Source organism: Paramisgurnus dabryanus, chromosome 18, assembly GCF_030506205.2.
Source record: "Paramisgurnus dabryanus chromosome 18, PD_genome_1.1, whole genome shotgun sequence".
NCBI classification, from domain to species: Eukaryota; Metazoa; Chordata; class Actinopteri; order Cypriniformes; family Cobitidae; genus Paramisgurnus; species Paramisgurnus dabryanus.
Genome location: NC_133354.1, coordinates 5,242,963 through 5,260,923, shown reverse-complemented (window position 1 = coordinate 5,260,923; position 17,961 = coordinate 5,242,963). Strand labels below are relative to the sequence as shown.

The 17,961-nt window shown below is 42.3% G+C and overlaps 1 protein-coding gene across 1 annotated transcript in view; it reads left to right on the top strand.

The window, feature by feature from the left end:
* Nucleotides 1-871: 871 nt before the first annotated feature.
* The window catches only part of ntng2b (netrin g2b), a 78,013-nt gene continuing 60,923 nt past the window's right edge, over nt 872-17,961 (top strand). The window contains exons 1-2 of the mRNA XM_065243763.2: nt 872-1,187; nt 2,302-2,969. Of these exons, the coding sequence (XP_065099835.1) occupies nt 2,748-2,969 (222 nt within the window). The 5' untranslated portion in view covers nt 872-1,187; nt 2,302-2,747. The remainder of the gene's footprint in view (nt 1,188-2,301; nt 2,970-17,961) is intronic.

Here is a 17,961-nt window from a genome sequence, read left to right as displayed (position 1 = left end):
TGCACTCCGCCTTAAAGCTACCTTTTGGCACATATTCATTGGATAAATTACAAAATATCAAAACAAGTAGTACAGTATCTAAAAATCTTAAAGGATGTTGGACATATTTTCTGAGTCATTTTTACAAAGAAATGTGTAAAGTCAGCATTTCAAAGTGTAGGCCTAGTTGTGCTGTATCTACAATGACAGTTTATTATCTAATGAAATTCATTCATACAGTGGCCAAATTGCTTTTTTGAGCCACTGTGTATTGGAAATGTAACATGAAGCTCTCAACCAAAGTGCAACAGTGATCTAATCTTCCCAACCTGATCCCAGAACAGAAATAACTCTACCTCTATACTCTATTCCTGTCTACAGCCAGATGCCATTAGAGAATCTCATTTGTTTTACAAAGAAATTATACTTAAAACATCTATTTACCAAACAAGTTTTGCTTTATTTTTTTCACACCGTATACACTAGATATGTAACTTTATAAGCTTATGATCATTTTGCGTCAAAACTATGACCTAACCTTGCATTCGGAGTTACACTGTCCTTGTCAGCATTTTTGAATGAAAGTCCAAAAAATGTGGCACACCCATTCAAAATAACAACAAAAAAGAGGACAAAAGTGCAGGACGCTTCCTCAAGCAACGAGTTGAGACGTGCGTAAAAACGCGGATTCCCTGGCGTATCTATGCGCTCAGCACCGCTGGGACAGCTCCGTTTCAGACCCGGACAGCAGAAGAGCCGGGCCAGCCTGCCTCAAGCTCATAGATAAAGGCTTAGATAGTGATTGAGAGTGATGGTTAAATGGATTAGAGAGAGAGAGAGAAAGAGAGAGGGAGGGAGAGGTGAGGAAGAGAGGGGAGGGATAAATGCCATGAAGCTCGCTGCCCTTGAACACACAGGGCAAATCCGATCCGGTAAAGTACAGAGGACGCACACAAGTCGATCTTCTCCCTTTTGGATACTTCACATGCACCCCTCTCCGGTATTAAAAGCATCTCCCGCGGAAGTAGGGCACTGTCCTCTCGCCTGTGCGCATCTTTACAAAACTCTCCGGCGGGGAGGAATAAAGCATCAAAGGAAAGGCGGAAGAACCGCATCCTCGCTGCGGGAGGCGATGGCTTTACGCCACGTTACCGGACCCGAATGAGTGTCACCAGCACCGGACAGTAGCAGCGCGCGTCAAACGCACGGTAAGTACATCACAACTACTGTAGGCTACTACAACGACCCGGATGAGAGGAGCCGTGAAGAACAGCTCCTGTTACCAAACCGGGCCAAACCCACTGTCGAGTCTGTCAGGGCTTCTTTACTTTTGATTTATGTTCGAAAGGCTAAAAAGTTGTTTCTGGTTGAGTTAAATGGTAAAAGCAGCTCTTGTATTGTCGCTGTCGAGTGATATTCGCGAGCTGGACCGGGATTGTGTTTTATCATCTCGCAGTTTCTCATCTTTAGCATACTGTATATCCGGACGCGCTGGTGGGATGCGCGACACACCCCACGCGCTCTGCAGATGGAAACGCGATTTCAAACTGTTTTCTCGCCCTAAATTGCTACAGTTTATCAACTTTACGCACACTTATTCTCTTATCGCTCACATTACATTACATCCAGAGTGTGTAGCCTACATTTTAACGATTATTTAATAGAAGAGTAATCTGAACTTTCTCGTACGTCTTTACGTAAACCAACGACTTTAACGTCATTTCTGCGCCACAGTCACCTCTGACATTTAAGCTTGACGAGAAATTAGAAACTACAGTTTTGATTATTACGTGTTATATACGTCTTTTATCTTTCTCTTGAGTTGACTAACACATATTGTATGATGAATTAAGACGTGATTTAGACGTGATGAAAAAAAAAAACATTTTTGTAAAGAATTAAGACTGTATAAAATGTGATTTTTACATTCTCACAGTACTATTTGCAAAAAGAAAATTTTGCAATATTTGCACATGCTCTAGAAGTCTCGCTTTAACAGTTCTTATCTGTGAAGTGTGCGCGTGTACAGCGCATGTTCCGCATGCCAGATTCGTGTTGTACGCGACCGGCCATCTGTCCAAACTGTTCGCAAGATGACAACCAACGTCTGTTTAGGGGTGGTGGCAAATTAGACCGTCAACTAAAAAGCATCGCATGAAAAAACAGACTGACATCAACTGTGTGTGTGTGTGTGTGCGCGCGCGCGCGTGTGTGTGTGTGAGAGAGAGAGAGAGAGAGTGAGAGAAAGAGAGAGAGAGAGAGCTGGGGGGGTAGGAAGGATGAGTGAAGTTCAGCACTAAAATATTTCTGGTTGTCTTTCAGCACAACGGACAGCGAGCGCGTGAGTGAAAGGAGGAACTTGGCGAATATTTTTGATAAGTTTCAAAACACTAAATACACACTTTTGTGTGCCACACAGACTTCCAGTATACAAGTATGCTCTGTCAGGAGCTGCTATGGATTTAAGTCCGAAAAGAGGCATCTGCATCATCGACCAATCACCTCAGGACGGTGTCCAAACGAACAGAAGTGAACTTTGCCTTGACGCGCAACACAAAGGTTTACGATTTTCTCATAACAAAAACCCTTTCTTGCCCTTTTGTATCTAGATACCTGACATACCTCTGGAATATAAATCAAAGCATGACTGTGGTAAAGTTATGGGATGTTTTAACTTGACCACCGGTGAAAACAAGTCCCCCTACTGAACCCACCTAACTCCCGTTTCTCCGAACCCTCGGAAATCCTCTCACGGTCGCGCGCCTACCATGCGTGCAGACGCGGGGTTCTTCTTCTTGATGGTGCACGTGCTGGCGCGAGCCCAAGGCCAGTACGACCTGTGCAAGTCTCTGGTGAGCACGGACGACGGCGCCTTGTGGGAGCATTACGCGTGCCAACCCAAAGCCCAGTCCGTGAAGGAGTACATGCGCATCCAGGTCGAGCCGTCGGGCGTCACTTGCGGGAACCCGCCGGAAAGATTCTGCACACTGGTGAGTTCTCTAAACTGATTTAAGTGTATATAAACTGACTTCATCGGTTGCTATTAATAATGCGTGTCTATAACTGTGAGAGATATTCTGAAATGCCAATTATAAAACTCTCACATAGGTGTCCTGAGAAATCAAACCCGCCTCTGTGACAGCACTGTGCTCTGTAAAAACAACAATAACAAAACAATGTCAATAGCACAATATTTAAAAAACTTTAAAGAAGCTTTCTGCATGTCATTTAGAGGGCGTGGTTTTGGATATAAGGCGTGGCTTTATGTTTGATAGGAAAGGGTCTAACTCTGTGGCTAATCTTTTTAATAAGGTCATTTTTTATTATGAGAGTGTACTTACAACTTGTGCTTTAATTCATCATGTCTACATACATTAAGAAGCTGTGTGCAATTCAAACACACCTCAGACTAAAAGTATGTACTGGAGAATGCTGATGCGGTACCACGTGCATATAAGCATTAGCATGTAGCTAAATTCATGATCTTATAATTCATTGTTAGTTTCGGCGCAGCATCTTATTCCTTGAAACTTTCTTTTAAACATTTTAACTGAACAAATCTGATATCAAACAAATCTGAAATACACCAAAATATGTTCCATGCACTATGATCCGAGACTTTCTGCGTACTTTTTGCGAATCAGGATGCAGGGGTGATATAAATGACATGCTAATTTTTTCTTCCTTCTATAATCATAGATGTGTTTTTTTTCCCACATGCATATTTCAACACATTAGAAAGACAAATACACAGAGTGTCAGTTTCTAGTGTTTCTGCGCAGGCCTTTGACTTGTTTTTCAAGCAAATTTTAACCACCAGCCACGATGCCAATGCAAAACATTCAGGGCTCACAGAATGATGCCAATCGGTGCCCATCATGGGGTTGGAGGTCTTGAAGCAGCGTTAATTTGAGGCGGATCTGCTGTGCAGGTCACCGACCACAGCGGAAAAAGAAATGCCGAGGTCAGCAGACATGGAGAGAGACGTTGTTTACCCACGTGGGTTTGTTGGCAGAGCAAAGCTCACAGGAACTGAAAACCAGAAGGATGTCGAATATCACCTCATTAATAGCAGCATCAACGAGTCATTCTCAAGGGCACGGAGGTCACACGTTTACAGTACGAGACGCCTTAGGTTGCGACTTCAAACTGAGTCAAGCGACACAGTATATGGAATAAATGCTGTTAAATGTGACTGCTTATGTATGCAGAGGTTATTGCTACAGTGCACAATGGTTATCACCCAAAAATTCCACTCCAAAATAGGCTCAGGTCTCTCTTTATAGTGTTCCATATTGTAAGTTTAGGGTTTTATTTAATTCTTCTTATTATCTAACTTGAAAAAAACGTTAATCTGCTTTCCCAGAAAAGTAACAGCACACATCTCCTAATCGTGAAAACAAGGCTGGTGTTGTAGGCTGTAAAGAGAACAAGTGCTTAAACAAATATTAGTGTCAGGGGAAAAGAGGTAATACAACACTGATTAGTTTAAATCAGATTATACAGACACTGCAATGTCGTGCATAAACACACATACTGCAGATTCACAAACGCACAGAGAGCATTGTTCATTAAAGATGATTCTGACGGATCTCTGTCTTACAATAATGGAGTTAGGATGATGGGAATCACCGGAAAATACAGTTATTGGTCTCGGATGGAGAGCAGGAAATGGACAAGCTATCAAACACTTAACAGTTCATCATCTGTTTAATGTTAAGCTCTATTCTCTCTCTTTCGCTCACTCACTCACCTAGACACAAAGTTTTACCAAAAATGTATATTTTGTCTTTATTCATTCACCCCCGGGTGGAACTCAAAATGAAATGTCTGTTCCTCATCTCTTCAAAACAGTTTTAAGTCATTTGCACTTTATTTTATGATACATTTTTGTAAAGCCTTTTTTTGTCAATTTGCAAGATGTTTTGACGTGTAACGTTACTCAAATAATTATGACTTATACTTAAACTGTGGCTAAAAAACCTAACAGACACTCGCACGTACACACCGCTGAGCCGTTGTTCTGAAGTTCTGCTAATGGACCGCCTTCTGGAATGTTCTTCACGTCGAGCTCTTTAATATTGATGGGGCCTTTAATGGCCCGTCCACAGAGCGCCCGAACGTTTTCCTTTTACATTCTAGACATGACGAGGGGAGGCAGGCCGGCACAGTCAGCACTTTACAACAGACGGATCCTCCCTGGCATTTACCCTTCCAAGAAAATGACAAACTTACATAAAAGCAGAACAAAGAGAGAGAAGTAATGTTAACTTACTGAAGAACATCAACTTGAGATAATCAGGCTGATTTTGGGTCAATTTCCCCCCTTCTTACAATCCCAGCTATGTCCCGATTATCTTGATGGTTCTACAGATGATCTTATCAGATTTTCCTTTGGTGTGAGGTGTGTTAAGAGTGTCCGAATAGCGAATCGTAAATATTAATGCATTAACGCATGTACAGTACTAGGGATGCATAACGATTAATCACGATTAATCTATAGCAGAATAAAAGTTTTTGTTTACACCATATATGTGTGTGAACTGTGAATAATAACTTGTATAGATAAAAGCACACACATGCATGTATACATTTAAGAAATGTTTACATGTGTATATACATTTGTATATTTATTTTAATTAATATTATATATAAATACTTTTTTCTTAAAATTATACATGCATTTGTGCATATTTATATATACATAATTATTATACACAGTTCACACACATATATGATATAAACAAAAACTTCAGAAAGCCAGATGATGGAAGATGGAAGCAGTCAAAATGAAGTTGATGCAAAGTGAACTTGTACCGACCATATTCCCGCTGTCTGTCTCCACGACTTTACCCAAACTCTTTTCTTTTTTATCCTTGAATTTTCTGTAAAAAATCATTCCAATCACTAACATTGAAATTTCTTCCTGCATATCGTCCGCCATGCTTATTCTGAAGTCTCGCGAGATTATGCAAGATTTCTTGTGTTCACAGAAAATCTGTTTGTGTGTGGTTTGCTGTATTTGACACATCATGGCACACCACACACTATAGGAGCAAAACGGTGAAATCTAGGATTTTCTATCCTCATGATTGTGGTCTATCACAAGATGTAAAACATATTTTGTTGTGTACCCAGCATTAGGCAAAAATTATATTTACTCACCCTCCTAAATGCATATACAGAGACTTCATTTTTAGTGTGGTTTTGGCTATGAAAGTGCTTGCATGTTTTAGCTCTGTGTCTGTCCCAGTTTGTGCATGCTTGTGTGTTTCCTTATTCTCAATTTTATTCGGAGTTGGTTATTATTGAGAAAGAAAGTTATGGAGAGAGCGAGCGAAGAAGAGAGAGTAAGGAGAGAGAGAGAAAAGCGAGAGAGTGTTCCCTAATGATATAAGGGAATCACAGCTTAGTTCAGCGGAAAAAGGGAGCTCGTACAAACACAACCACACACACAGACACACACCAGACAAGCATGTGACGTGCATGTCTTTGAAAACACACAATTCATATGAAATGATAAGACGTGTGAGTGTGTGAACATATGTTGTGGTGTGTATGAAAGTGGAAACCCTTACGCTACACATCACTCTCTGATTTACACGCACAAATGAGCCACCACTATAAATAGAACAGAGAGAGAAAGAAAGAGAGAGAGAGAGAGAGAGAGAGAGAGAGAGAGAGAGAGAGAGAGAGAGAGAGAGAGAGAGAGAGAGAAGAAACAGGAAGAGAAATGATAGTAGACTGGAAATAGGAGACGTCTGCTGTGTTTGGAATATAACACATAGTGCATTATATACTGTAGTGTGCATACTTAACAGTAGGCACAATGAAGTATGAAGAGAAAACTGGCTACAGGATTTTAAGCTTGAACTGTAAAGAAATTTGTAATAATTGTGTTTTATACGATTTGCCTCAAAATTGCTTTCTCTGCATAACAGTAGAGTTTCATATTCAACCCGTCTGCCCTGAATTGTGTAATATCTAAAACTAGAAAAGTGACTGATAACAGATGTTAGGTGATGTGAGATTACTGATATTGTTTATCTAAAAACCCAGAATGCTAATGTGAGGAATTTATCAAGAAAGTTTCTCCTCACAGTTCTTTATTTTAGCAAAGACAAATGTGTCTGTGTGCATTTTTGGAAGTTTTATTAAAGAATGACTTTTTGCAGTCTTGTGCAGAGAAGTCGTGAAATAAATTTTCCATTGGCTATATTTACACTTGATCACGACGCGCACCTGTGCTGAACCACCAGGTGAGCTCCAGTCCAATTTCTGTCTGCTTGTTTATTGTTGAACTTTAGTCTTCACTGCTCGTTAGATTACTTACAGTTAATTTATTTACTGTTCACATTTCTGATCTTTCTGAACTCAGAATAAAAATGAAAGTAATGACAACACAAGCATGCACAAACCAGGACAGACACAGAGCTAAAACATGCAAGCACTTTTATAGCCAAAACCACACAAAGTGCAACAGAAGCGACAAAAAATGAAGTCTCTGTATATGCATTTAGGAGGGTGAGTAAATATCATTTTTGCCTAATGCTGGGAACACAACAAAATATGTTTTACATCTTGTGATCAGGGGCGCTGCTTAGGATTTTGGGCCCCAGGAAAAGAATCTTGACAGGGCCCCAACACAGCTGAGACTTTTTTCATATTTATTTACATAAAATCATGCACCTTTATGGTATTTTGACTTCCAATGGGGTGAGAAAATTTTACTTGAATTAAGTGTTTAAGAAAAAAGAGATCATATTTCCAATTTTTTTCTCACCTCATTGGCAGATCATTTTGCTTGTTTTAAGGACAATTTCACTTAAATTGTATATTAATTGGTCTTAAAACTAGACTCATTTACTTATGTCATTTTGCTCATCAAAAAAGCATCTTAATTTAAGAATTTTTAGATATTTCTACTGAAAACAAGACAAAAATACTAAGTAAGAAAGGAATTTTTTGCAGTGTTGAACGTTTGAAAAGAACCAACTGACAGGCAGAACTTCACCGCGCTAACTTTAGCTCGCGCCCGCACCACGTGCATATCACGCTGTGTAAACTACTTCTTCTTTTTCGGTTTTATTGGCGGTTGGCAAACCAGCTTAAAGGTCATGTGATTAGCTTATAAGTAAACAATCCCCCACGTGGGGTGCGTTCTTGTGATTGGCTAAAACAAGGGAGATATCTGATTGGTTGCAGATCATTCCCTGTTTAAAAAAAGGCATTTGTTTGTCGAGCCAAGTCAGGAGAGTCTCAAAATTCACACACAAATGAGTTCACAGACCAAAACAGTTTGTAAATCAAGATATATTTGTGTGTGCATCAGAAATACATTTCTGAATCTTGTCCTGTGCATTTGTGAATCTTGAGTGCATTTGTAAATGTTGTTTGCATTTCTGAATTGGTTGTGTATTTATGAATTTTGTGTGCATTTCTGAATTTTGTGTACATTTGTGAATCTTCTGTGCTTCTTAAATTTTGTGTGTGCATTTGTGAATTTTGTGCGCATTTGTGTATGCTGTGTGTGCATATGTGAATGTAGTGTGTGCATTTATCTTTATTGAGACTCTTCTAGCTCCATACAACGTCACGGGGTGAAAGCACAAATGTGTGAATGTGGTTGTACAAATTAATGCGAATTAGACGCACCTCATAAAATACAAACGAAATGGATCAAAATCAGCCCCTAAAATATGAAAAAGTCTGCAGCTTTAATTTAGGTATGTTATAATGTACCATTTGTGCTTGGATGCTGTCTTATAAGGAAGCTACTGATGTAAACAGGAGACGTGGAGTCTGCACACTAGAATTTGGAACAGAACTTAAACTTTCCAGTGTATTCCTTTGAGTGTTGTATTCTTAGATGTTCTCGTAAAACTGAATGAAGCTCACATTGTGTTCCTCACCATTTCTTAAAGACCGCTATAACTCAAACTCACACACGTACAGTAAGAAGGCATATACATCTCACAACAGAAAACAAACAGATGGGTGAGATTAAGCGAACACTAATGATGTCATCTAACTGATTGCGAGTAGTTTAAGTTCCAGTTTAAGAGTGATGTAATGCTCCAGTTGGTTGGTTTATCAGGCTGCTATGTGGACGCTGTGACAGGGATCTTGCTTCCATGCTGACTGTTGTCGCAGCCCCAGGATTTCAACGCGGATAATTGCTGTAGGAGCTTAGTGATGTGGGCCACCTGCCGGAACAGTTGGCTGTGTGTATGTGTGTGTGTGTGTATATGGGGCATGAGAATAGGGCTGAATGGATAAGCATATACATATACAATCTAGATTTGCCTTTTTGCCACATGCATTATTATGACAAGGTGGCAAAGATGCACGCATAAGTAATTCATTAGTGAGAAAACTGTGTCTCAGGTGGTGCACTGTAGACAGCAGACACAGCACATACTGTATATGCAAATAATGCAAATACGAGCAGACATGCATGTAATCAAAGCATGTACAGATCCATCCATTCTTTATATTGCTTATCCCTATTGAGGTCACTGGGAATGCTAGAGCCAATCCCAACCCTCCCAGGATGAAGGAGGGAAACCCTAGTCCATAACTGGGTTACATGCACACACAAGTATGCAAGCACATGCATATACACACACGTATGTACAAACATATGCACACACTCTTCATACCACTTATCCCTTTTAGGGTCAATGGGAATGCTAGAGCAATCCCAAATCTCTCAGGATGAAGGAGGGAAACCCTTGTCCATATCAGGGCTGCATACACACACATGTATGCAAGGACACGTATATATACACACACATATGTACAAACATATGCACACACTCTTTGTACCACTAATCCCTATTGGGGTTAATGGGAATGCTACAGCCAATCCCAGCTGCCCCCCCCCCCCCCCCCCCCCCCGATGAAGGAGGGAAACCCTAGTCCATAACAGGGCTGCATGCACATACATGCATGCATGCATGCCAGCAGACATATATTCACACGTATGTTCGAACATATGCACACACTCTTTGTACCACTTATCCCTTTTAGGGTCAATGGGAATGCTAGATTCAATCCCAGCTCTCCCAGGATGAAGGAGGGAAACCATAGTCCATAACTTGCATGCACACACACATGCATGCATGCAAGGGGACATATATATACACACACACAGGCAGGTACAAACCTGTGCACACACTCTTTGTACCACTTATCCCTATTGGGGTAACTGTGAATGCTAGATTCAATCCTAGCTCTCCCAGGATGAAGGAGGGAAACCCTAGTCCATAACAGGGCTACCTGCACACACATTCATTCATGCATGCATGCATGCAAGCAGACATATATGCGCACACACACATATGTACAAACATATGCACATACTCTTTATATTGCTTATCCCTATTGGGGTCACTGGGAATGCTAGAGCCTCTCCCAGCTCTCCCAGGATGAAGGAGGGAAACCCTAGTCAATTACAGGGCTACCTGCACACACATGCATGCATGTAAGCAAGCAAGCAGACATATACACACAAGCATATGCACACACTCTTTATACTGCTTATCCCTATTGGGGTCACTGGGAATGCTAGAGCTAATCCCAACTCTCCCAGGAAGAAGGAGGGAAACCCTAGTCCATAACCAGCCAACAGGCAAACACATGCATGCATGCAAACAGACGTATACACATGTATGAACGAACATAGGCACACACTCTTTATACCACTTATTCCTAATGGGGTCACTGGGAATGCTAGTGCTGATCCCAACTCACCTAGGAAGAAGGAGGGAAACCCTAGTCCATAACCAGCCTACAGGCACACACACACACACACACACACACATGCATGCATGCAAGCAGACGTACAGTATATACACACATATGTACGAACATAGGCACACACTCTTTATACCACTAATCCCTATTGGGGTCACTGGGAATACTAGATTCAATCCCAGCTCTTTCAGGATGAAGGCGGGAAACCCTAAACCATAACAGGGCTACATGCACAAACATGCATGCATGCATGCAAGCAGATGTACAGTATATTCACACACTCTAAAAAATGCTGGGTTATTTTCATCCCATTGTTGGGTCAAAAAGGGACGAACGCAGATGTTGCATTAAATCGAAGGGTGGGGAGTGCACACTCGCATAGTGATGCAAATACACGCTAGCAGATGCACATGCAAAGACAGAAACACAAACGCTAACAGTAAAGTTCAGTAAGTGTGTCAAAGGGTTGGGTTTCATTGGATTTGAGGGTTGAAGGTTCCTGTCTAACATTCTCTTCCTTTATCCAGTTAAAGTTTTAGTGTCAGTGCTCGTGTGTCTGATCCGGTCTGTCTGCTGTCTACAGTGTCCAAGAAACAGACTGTAATACTATGACAGAATGAGTATTCCTCTAATAACATTAAAGCAGTGAGAGATTGAGGAGGAAACAGCATTATGTGTTTAGCACAACTGACTGGCAGCCCTGTGATCTGTGAGACTCAGGCATTGTGATCTTGTAGAAGATGGTAACACTACACCTTTCATTTGAACAAAGCCTTCATTTGGAGCCAACTCTTTCAAAATAATAACTGCTCAGTAAGATAGAAAAATACAAACTGACTGACATGTAAAGTGACCAAGCACAGTGTCATCCAAACATTCACAAACAGCGTGGAGATGCTGAGATGTTTCAAGGTTTTTAGCACTTTTAGTGAGAAAAGAGTTACAGAATTTCTTTCAATCCCCAGCCCTCTTTTTCTCTCCCTCTCTCTATCTGCACACACTTTGTTTTATCTCTGCTTTAATTTATTTTTTATTCTCTGTGTGCTTTCATAAATCATATGATGTATTTCCCAAGACACTGTGTTGTAACAAGCTTTTCTTACGAGGTTTGTTTGTATGTGTGCGTCTTTTCATTAAGCTGCATTTGTGTATGTTGTGGGTCTTATTTTTTTAGATGAAGAACAAAAGAAAAGCCGTATGTTTATATCTTTGTTATCTCGCTGTGGGTGGTGAACAACTAAACTGTGTGTGTATGTGGGAAAGATAACAGTGTGTTTGATGCGATCATATCCGATGTGTTCACAGTCCTGAATGCCTGCTTAATAAACAAATGCAAACCAGTCGTACCTGAACACAACTGCCTACACACCGCATGTGTACTATAGTTAGATGTTATCATTTTCATGCATGATTTTATAAAGGGTGCTGATAGGATTGACCCAGATTTTTAATGATACGCTTGTGCAGTTGGCTGTGCTCACACATCCCTGCAGTCTTTGCGTTTAATAAAACCCGCACAATATCTTCACTGTAGTTTTACTATGACAAGTTTGTGTGTTAACATTCTGTCTCTCGAGCAAACACTCTCTTCTTTTTCTTTAACTCGTCAACTGTTCATTTCTACATCTCTCTTTCTGCATCAAACACACTTTGTGAAATATTTTTTTCACTTTCTGTATTTCTGTAACACTTTCTATATTATCATTTATTTAATAAACAAACAGCAGTATACCTCAGCCATCTGTCTCTCTCTGTCATCACACTTTCACTTTCCTCCCAGTCTGTCTCTCAACATCCATATGTCTCTATCACACAGACTGTCTCTCTCTCTCTCAATGCTCGTGTCTCTCTTACAGTCTGTCTTTCCCTCAATGCCGTCTCTCTCTTATGGTCTGTTTCTCTCTATCACATGGTCTGTCCCTATCTTGTGTTACGTGGACTGTCTCTCTCTCAATGCCCATCGCTCTCTTTCTATCTGTTTCTATGTGTTACACGGACTGTCTCTCTCTCAGTGCCCATCGCTCTGTTACGATCAGTTTCTATGTGTTACACGGACTGTCTCTCTCTCAGTGCTCATCGCTCTCTTACGATCTGTTTCTATGTGTTACACGGACTGTCTCTCTCTCAGTGCCCATCGCTCTCTTACGATCTGTTTCTATGTGTTACACGGACTGTCTCTCTCTCAGTGCCCATCGCTCTCTTACGATCATTTTCTATGTGTTACACGGACTGTCTCTCTCTCAGTGCCCATCGCTCTCTTACGATCATTTTCTATGTGTTACACGGACTGTCTCTCTCTCAGTGCCCATCGCTCTCTTACGATCAGTTTCTATGTGTTACACGGACTGTCTCTCTCTCAGTGCCCATCGCTTTCTTACGATCAGTTTCTATGTGTTACACGGACTGTCTCTCTCTCAGTGCCCATCGCTTTCTTACAATCAGTTTCTATGTGTTACACGGACTGTCTCTCTCTCAGTGCCCATCGCTCTCTTACGATCAGTTTCTATGTGTTACACGGACTGTCTCTCTCTCAGTGCCCATCGCTCTCTTACGATCAGTTTCTATGTGTTACACGGACTGTCTCTCTCTCAGTGCCCATCGCTTTCTTACGATCAGTTTCTATGTGTTACACGGACTGTCTCTCTCTCAGTGCCCATCGCTCTCTTTCTATCTGTTTCTATGTGTTACACGGACTGTCTCTCTCTCAGTGCCCATCGCTTTCTTACTATCAGTTTCTATGTGTTACATGGACTGTCTCTCTCTCAGTACCCATCGCTCTCTTACGATCAGTTTCTATGTGTCACACGGACTGTCTCTCTCTCAGTACCCATCGCTCTCTTACGATCAGTTTCTATGTGTCACACGGACTGTCTCTCTCTCAGTACCCATCGCTCTCTTACGATCAGTTTCTATGTGTCACACGGACTGTCTCTCTCTCAGTACCCATCGCTCTCTTACGATCAGTTTCTATGTGTTACACGGACTGTCTCTCTCTCAGTACCCATCGCTCTCTTACGATCAGTTTCTATGTGTCACACGGACTGTCTCTCTCTCAGTACCCATCGCTCTCTTACGATCAGTTTCTATGTGTCACACGGACTGTCTCTCTCTCAGTGCCCATCACTCTCTTACGATCAGTTTCTATGTGTTACACGGACTGTCTCTCTCTCAGTGCCCATCGCTCTCTTACGATCAGTTTCTATGTGTTACACGGACTGTCTCTCTCTCAGTGCCCATCGCTTTCTTACGATCAGTTTCTATGTGTTACACGGACTGTCTCTCTCTCAGTGCCCATCGCTCTCTTTCTATCTGTTTCTATGTGTTACACGGACTGTCTCTCTCTCAGTGCCCATCGCTTTCTTACGATCAGTTTCTATGTGTTACACGGACTGTCTCTATCTCAGTGCCCATCGCTCTCTTTCTATCTGTTTCTATGTGTTACACGGACTGTCTCTTTCTCAGTGCCCATCGCTCTCTTTCTATCTGTTTCTATGTGTTACATGGACTGTCTCTCTCTCAGTACCCATCGCTCTCTTACGATCAGTTTCTATGTGTCACACGGACTGTCTCTTTCTCAGTGCCCATCGCTCTCTTACGATCAGTTTCTATGTGTTACACGGACTGTCTCTCTCTCAGTGCCCATCGCTTTCTTACGATCAGTTTCTATGTGTTACACGGACTGTCTCTATCTCAGTGCCCATCGCTCTCTTTCTATCTGTTTCTATGTGTTACACGGACTGTCTCTTTCTCAGTGCCCATCGCTCTCTTTCTATCTGTTTCTATGTGTTACATGGACTGTCTCTCTCTCAGTACCCATCGCTCTCTTACGATCAGTTTCTATGTGTCACACGGACTGTCTCTCTCTCAGTGCCCATCGCTCTCTTTCTATCTGTTTCTATGTGTCACACGGACTGTCTCTCTCTCAGTGCCCATCACTCTCTTTCTATCTGTTTCTATGTGTTACACAGACTGTCTCTCTCTCAGTGCCCATCGCTTTCTTACAATCAGTTTCTATGTGTTACACGGACTGTCTCTCTCTCAGTGCCCATCGCTCTCTTTCTATCTGTTTCTATGTGTTACACGGACTGTCTCTCTCTCAGTGCCCATCGCTCTCTTACGATCAGTTTCGATGTGTTACACGGACTGTCTCTCTCTCAGTGCCCATCGCTCTGTTACGATCAGTTTCTATGTGTTACACGGACTGTCTCTCTCTCAGTGCTCATCGCTCTCTTACGATCTGTTTCTATGTGTTACACGGACTGTCTCTCTCTCAGTGCCCATCGCTCTCTTACGATCTGTTTCTATGTGTTACACGGACTGTCTCTCTCTCAGTGCCCATCACTCTCTTTCTATCTGTTTCTAAGTGTTACACGGACTGTCTCTCTCTCAGTGCCCATCGCTCTGTTACGATCAGTTTCTATGTGTTACACGGACTGTCTCTCTCTCAGTGCCCATCGCTCTCTTACGATCAGTTTCTATGTGTTACACGGACTGTCTCTCTCTCAGTGCCCATCGCTTTCTTACGATCAGTTTCTATGTGTTACACGGACTGTCTCTCTCTCAGTGCCCATCGCTCTCTTACGATCAGTTTCTATGTGTTACATGGACTGTCTCTCTCTCAGTGCCCATCGCTCTCTTTCTATCTGTTTCTATGTGTTACACGGACTGTCTCTCTCTCAGTGCCCATCGCTCTCTTACGATCAGTTTCTATGTGTTACATGGACTGTCTCTCTCTCAGTACCCATCGCTCTCTTACGATCAGTTTCTATGTGTCACACGGACTGTCTCTCTCTCAGTGCCCATCGCTCTCTTTCTATCTGTTTCTATGTGTCACACGGACTGTCTCTCTCTCAGTGCCCATCACTCTCTTTCTATCTGTTTCTATGTGTTACACAGACTGTCTCTCTCTCAGTGCCCATCGCTTTCTTACAATCAGTTTCTATGTGTTACACGGACTGTCTCTCTCTCAGTGCCCATCGCTCTCTTTCTATCTGTTTCTATGTGTTACACGGACTGTCTCTCTCTCAGTACCCATCGCTCTCTTACGATCAGTTTCTATGTGTCACACGGACTGTCTCTCTCTCAGTACCCATCGCTCTCTTACGATCAGTTTCTATGTGTCACACGGACTGTCTCTCTCTCAGTGCCCATCACTCTCTTACGATCAGTTTCTATGTGTTACACGGACTGTCTCTCTCTCAGTGCCCATCGCTCTCTTACGATCAGTTTCTATGTGTTACACGGACTGTCTCTCTCTCAGTGCCCATCGCTTTCTTACGATCAGTTTCTATGTGTTACACGGACTGTCTCTCTCTCAGTGCCCATCGCTCTCTTTCTATCTGTTTCTATGTGTTACACGGACTGTCTCTCTCTCAGTGCCCATCGCTTTCTTACGATCAGTTTCTATGTGTTACACGGACTGTCTCTTTCTCAGTGCCCATCGCTCTCTTACGATCAGTTTCTATGTGTTACACGGACTGTCTCTCTCTCAGTGCCCATCGCTTTCTTACGATCAGTTTCTATGTGTTACACGGACTGTCTCTCTCTCAGTGCCCATCGCTCTCTTTCTATCTGTTTCTATGTGTTACACGGACTGTCTCTTTCTCAGTGCCCATCGCTTTCTTATGATCAGTTTCTATGTGTTACACGGACTGTCTCTCTCTCAGTGCCCATCGCTCTCTTTCTATCTGTTTCTATGTGTTACACGGACTGTCTCTCTCTCAGTGCCCATCGCTCTCTTACGATCAGTTTCTATGTGTTACACGGACTGTCTCTCTCTCAGTGCCCATCGCTTTCTTACGATCAGTTTCTATGTGTTACACGGACTGTCTCTCTCTCAGTGCCCATCGCTCTCTTTCTATCTGTTTCTATGTGTTACACGGACTGTCTCTCTCTCAGTGCCCATCGCTTTCTTACTATCAGTTTCTATGTGTTACACGGACTGTCTCTCTCTCAGTGCCTGTCTCTCTCTCAGTGCCCATCGCTTTCTTATGATCAGTTTCTATGTGTTACACGGACTGTCTCTCTCTCAGTGCCCATCGCTCTCTTTCTATCTGTTTCTATGTGTTACACGGACTGTCTCTCTCTCAGTGCCCATCGCTCTCTTACGATCAGTTTCGATGTGTTACACGGACTGTCTCTCTCTCAGTGCCCATCGCTCTGTTACGATCAGTTTCTATGTGTTACACGGACTGTCTCTCTCTCAGTGCTCATCGCTCTCTTACGATCTGTTTCTATGTGTTACACGGACTGTCTCTCTCTCAGTGCCCATCGCTCTCTTACGATCTGTTTCTATGTGTTACACGGACTGTCTCTCTCTCAGTGCCCATCACTCTCTTTCTATCTGTTTCTAAGTGTTACACGGACTGTCTCTCTCTCAGTGCCCATCGCTCTGTTACGATCAGTTTCTATGTGTTACACGGACTGTCTCTCTCTCAGTGCCCATCGCTCTCTTACGATCAGTTTCTATGTGTTACACGGACTGTCTCTCTCTCAGTGCCCATCGCTTTCTTACGATCAGTTTCTATGTGTTACACGGACTGTCTCTCTCTCAGTGCCCATCGCTCTCTTACGATCTGTTTCTATGTGTTACACGAACTGTCTCTCTCTCTCAGTGCCCATCTCTCTCTCAGTGCCCATCTCTCTCTAATGATCTGTTTCTGTTTGTTACATGGACTGTCTCTCTCTCAGTGCCCATCGCTCTCTTACGATCTGTTTCTATGTGTTACATGGACTGTCTCTCTCTCTCAGTGCCCATCATTCTCTTATGATCTGTTTTTATGAGTTACACGGACTGTCTCTCTCTCAGTGCCCATCATTCTCTTATGATCTGTTTTTATAAGTAACACGGACTGTCTCTCTCTCAGTGCCCATCTCTCTCTTACGATCTGTTTTTATGTGTTACACAAACTGTCTCTCTCTCTGAGTGCCCATCGCTCTCTTACGATCTGTTTCTATGTGTTACATGGACTGTCTCTCTCTCAGTGCCCATCACTCTTGTACAGTCTGTCTCTCTTTCAGGGGCCTTCTTTTTCTTACAATCAGTTTTTTGGTATCACAAGGACTGTCTCATTCTTAATGCCGTCTTTCTCTTACAGTCTGTCTCTCTATCTCAATGCCCATCTCTCTTCTACAGTCTGTCTATCTCTCTCAATGCCCATGTTTCTCTTACAGTCTGACTCTCTCCCAATGCCTGTCTCTCTCTTACGGTACATTCACATTGGG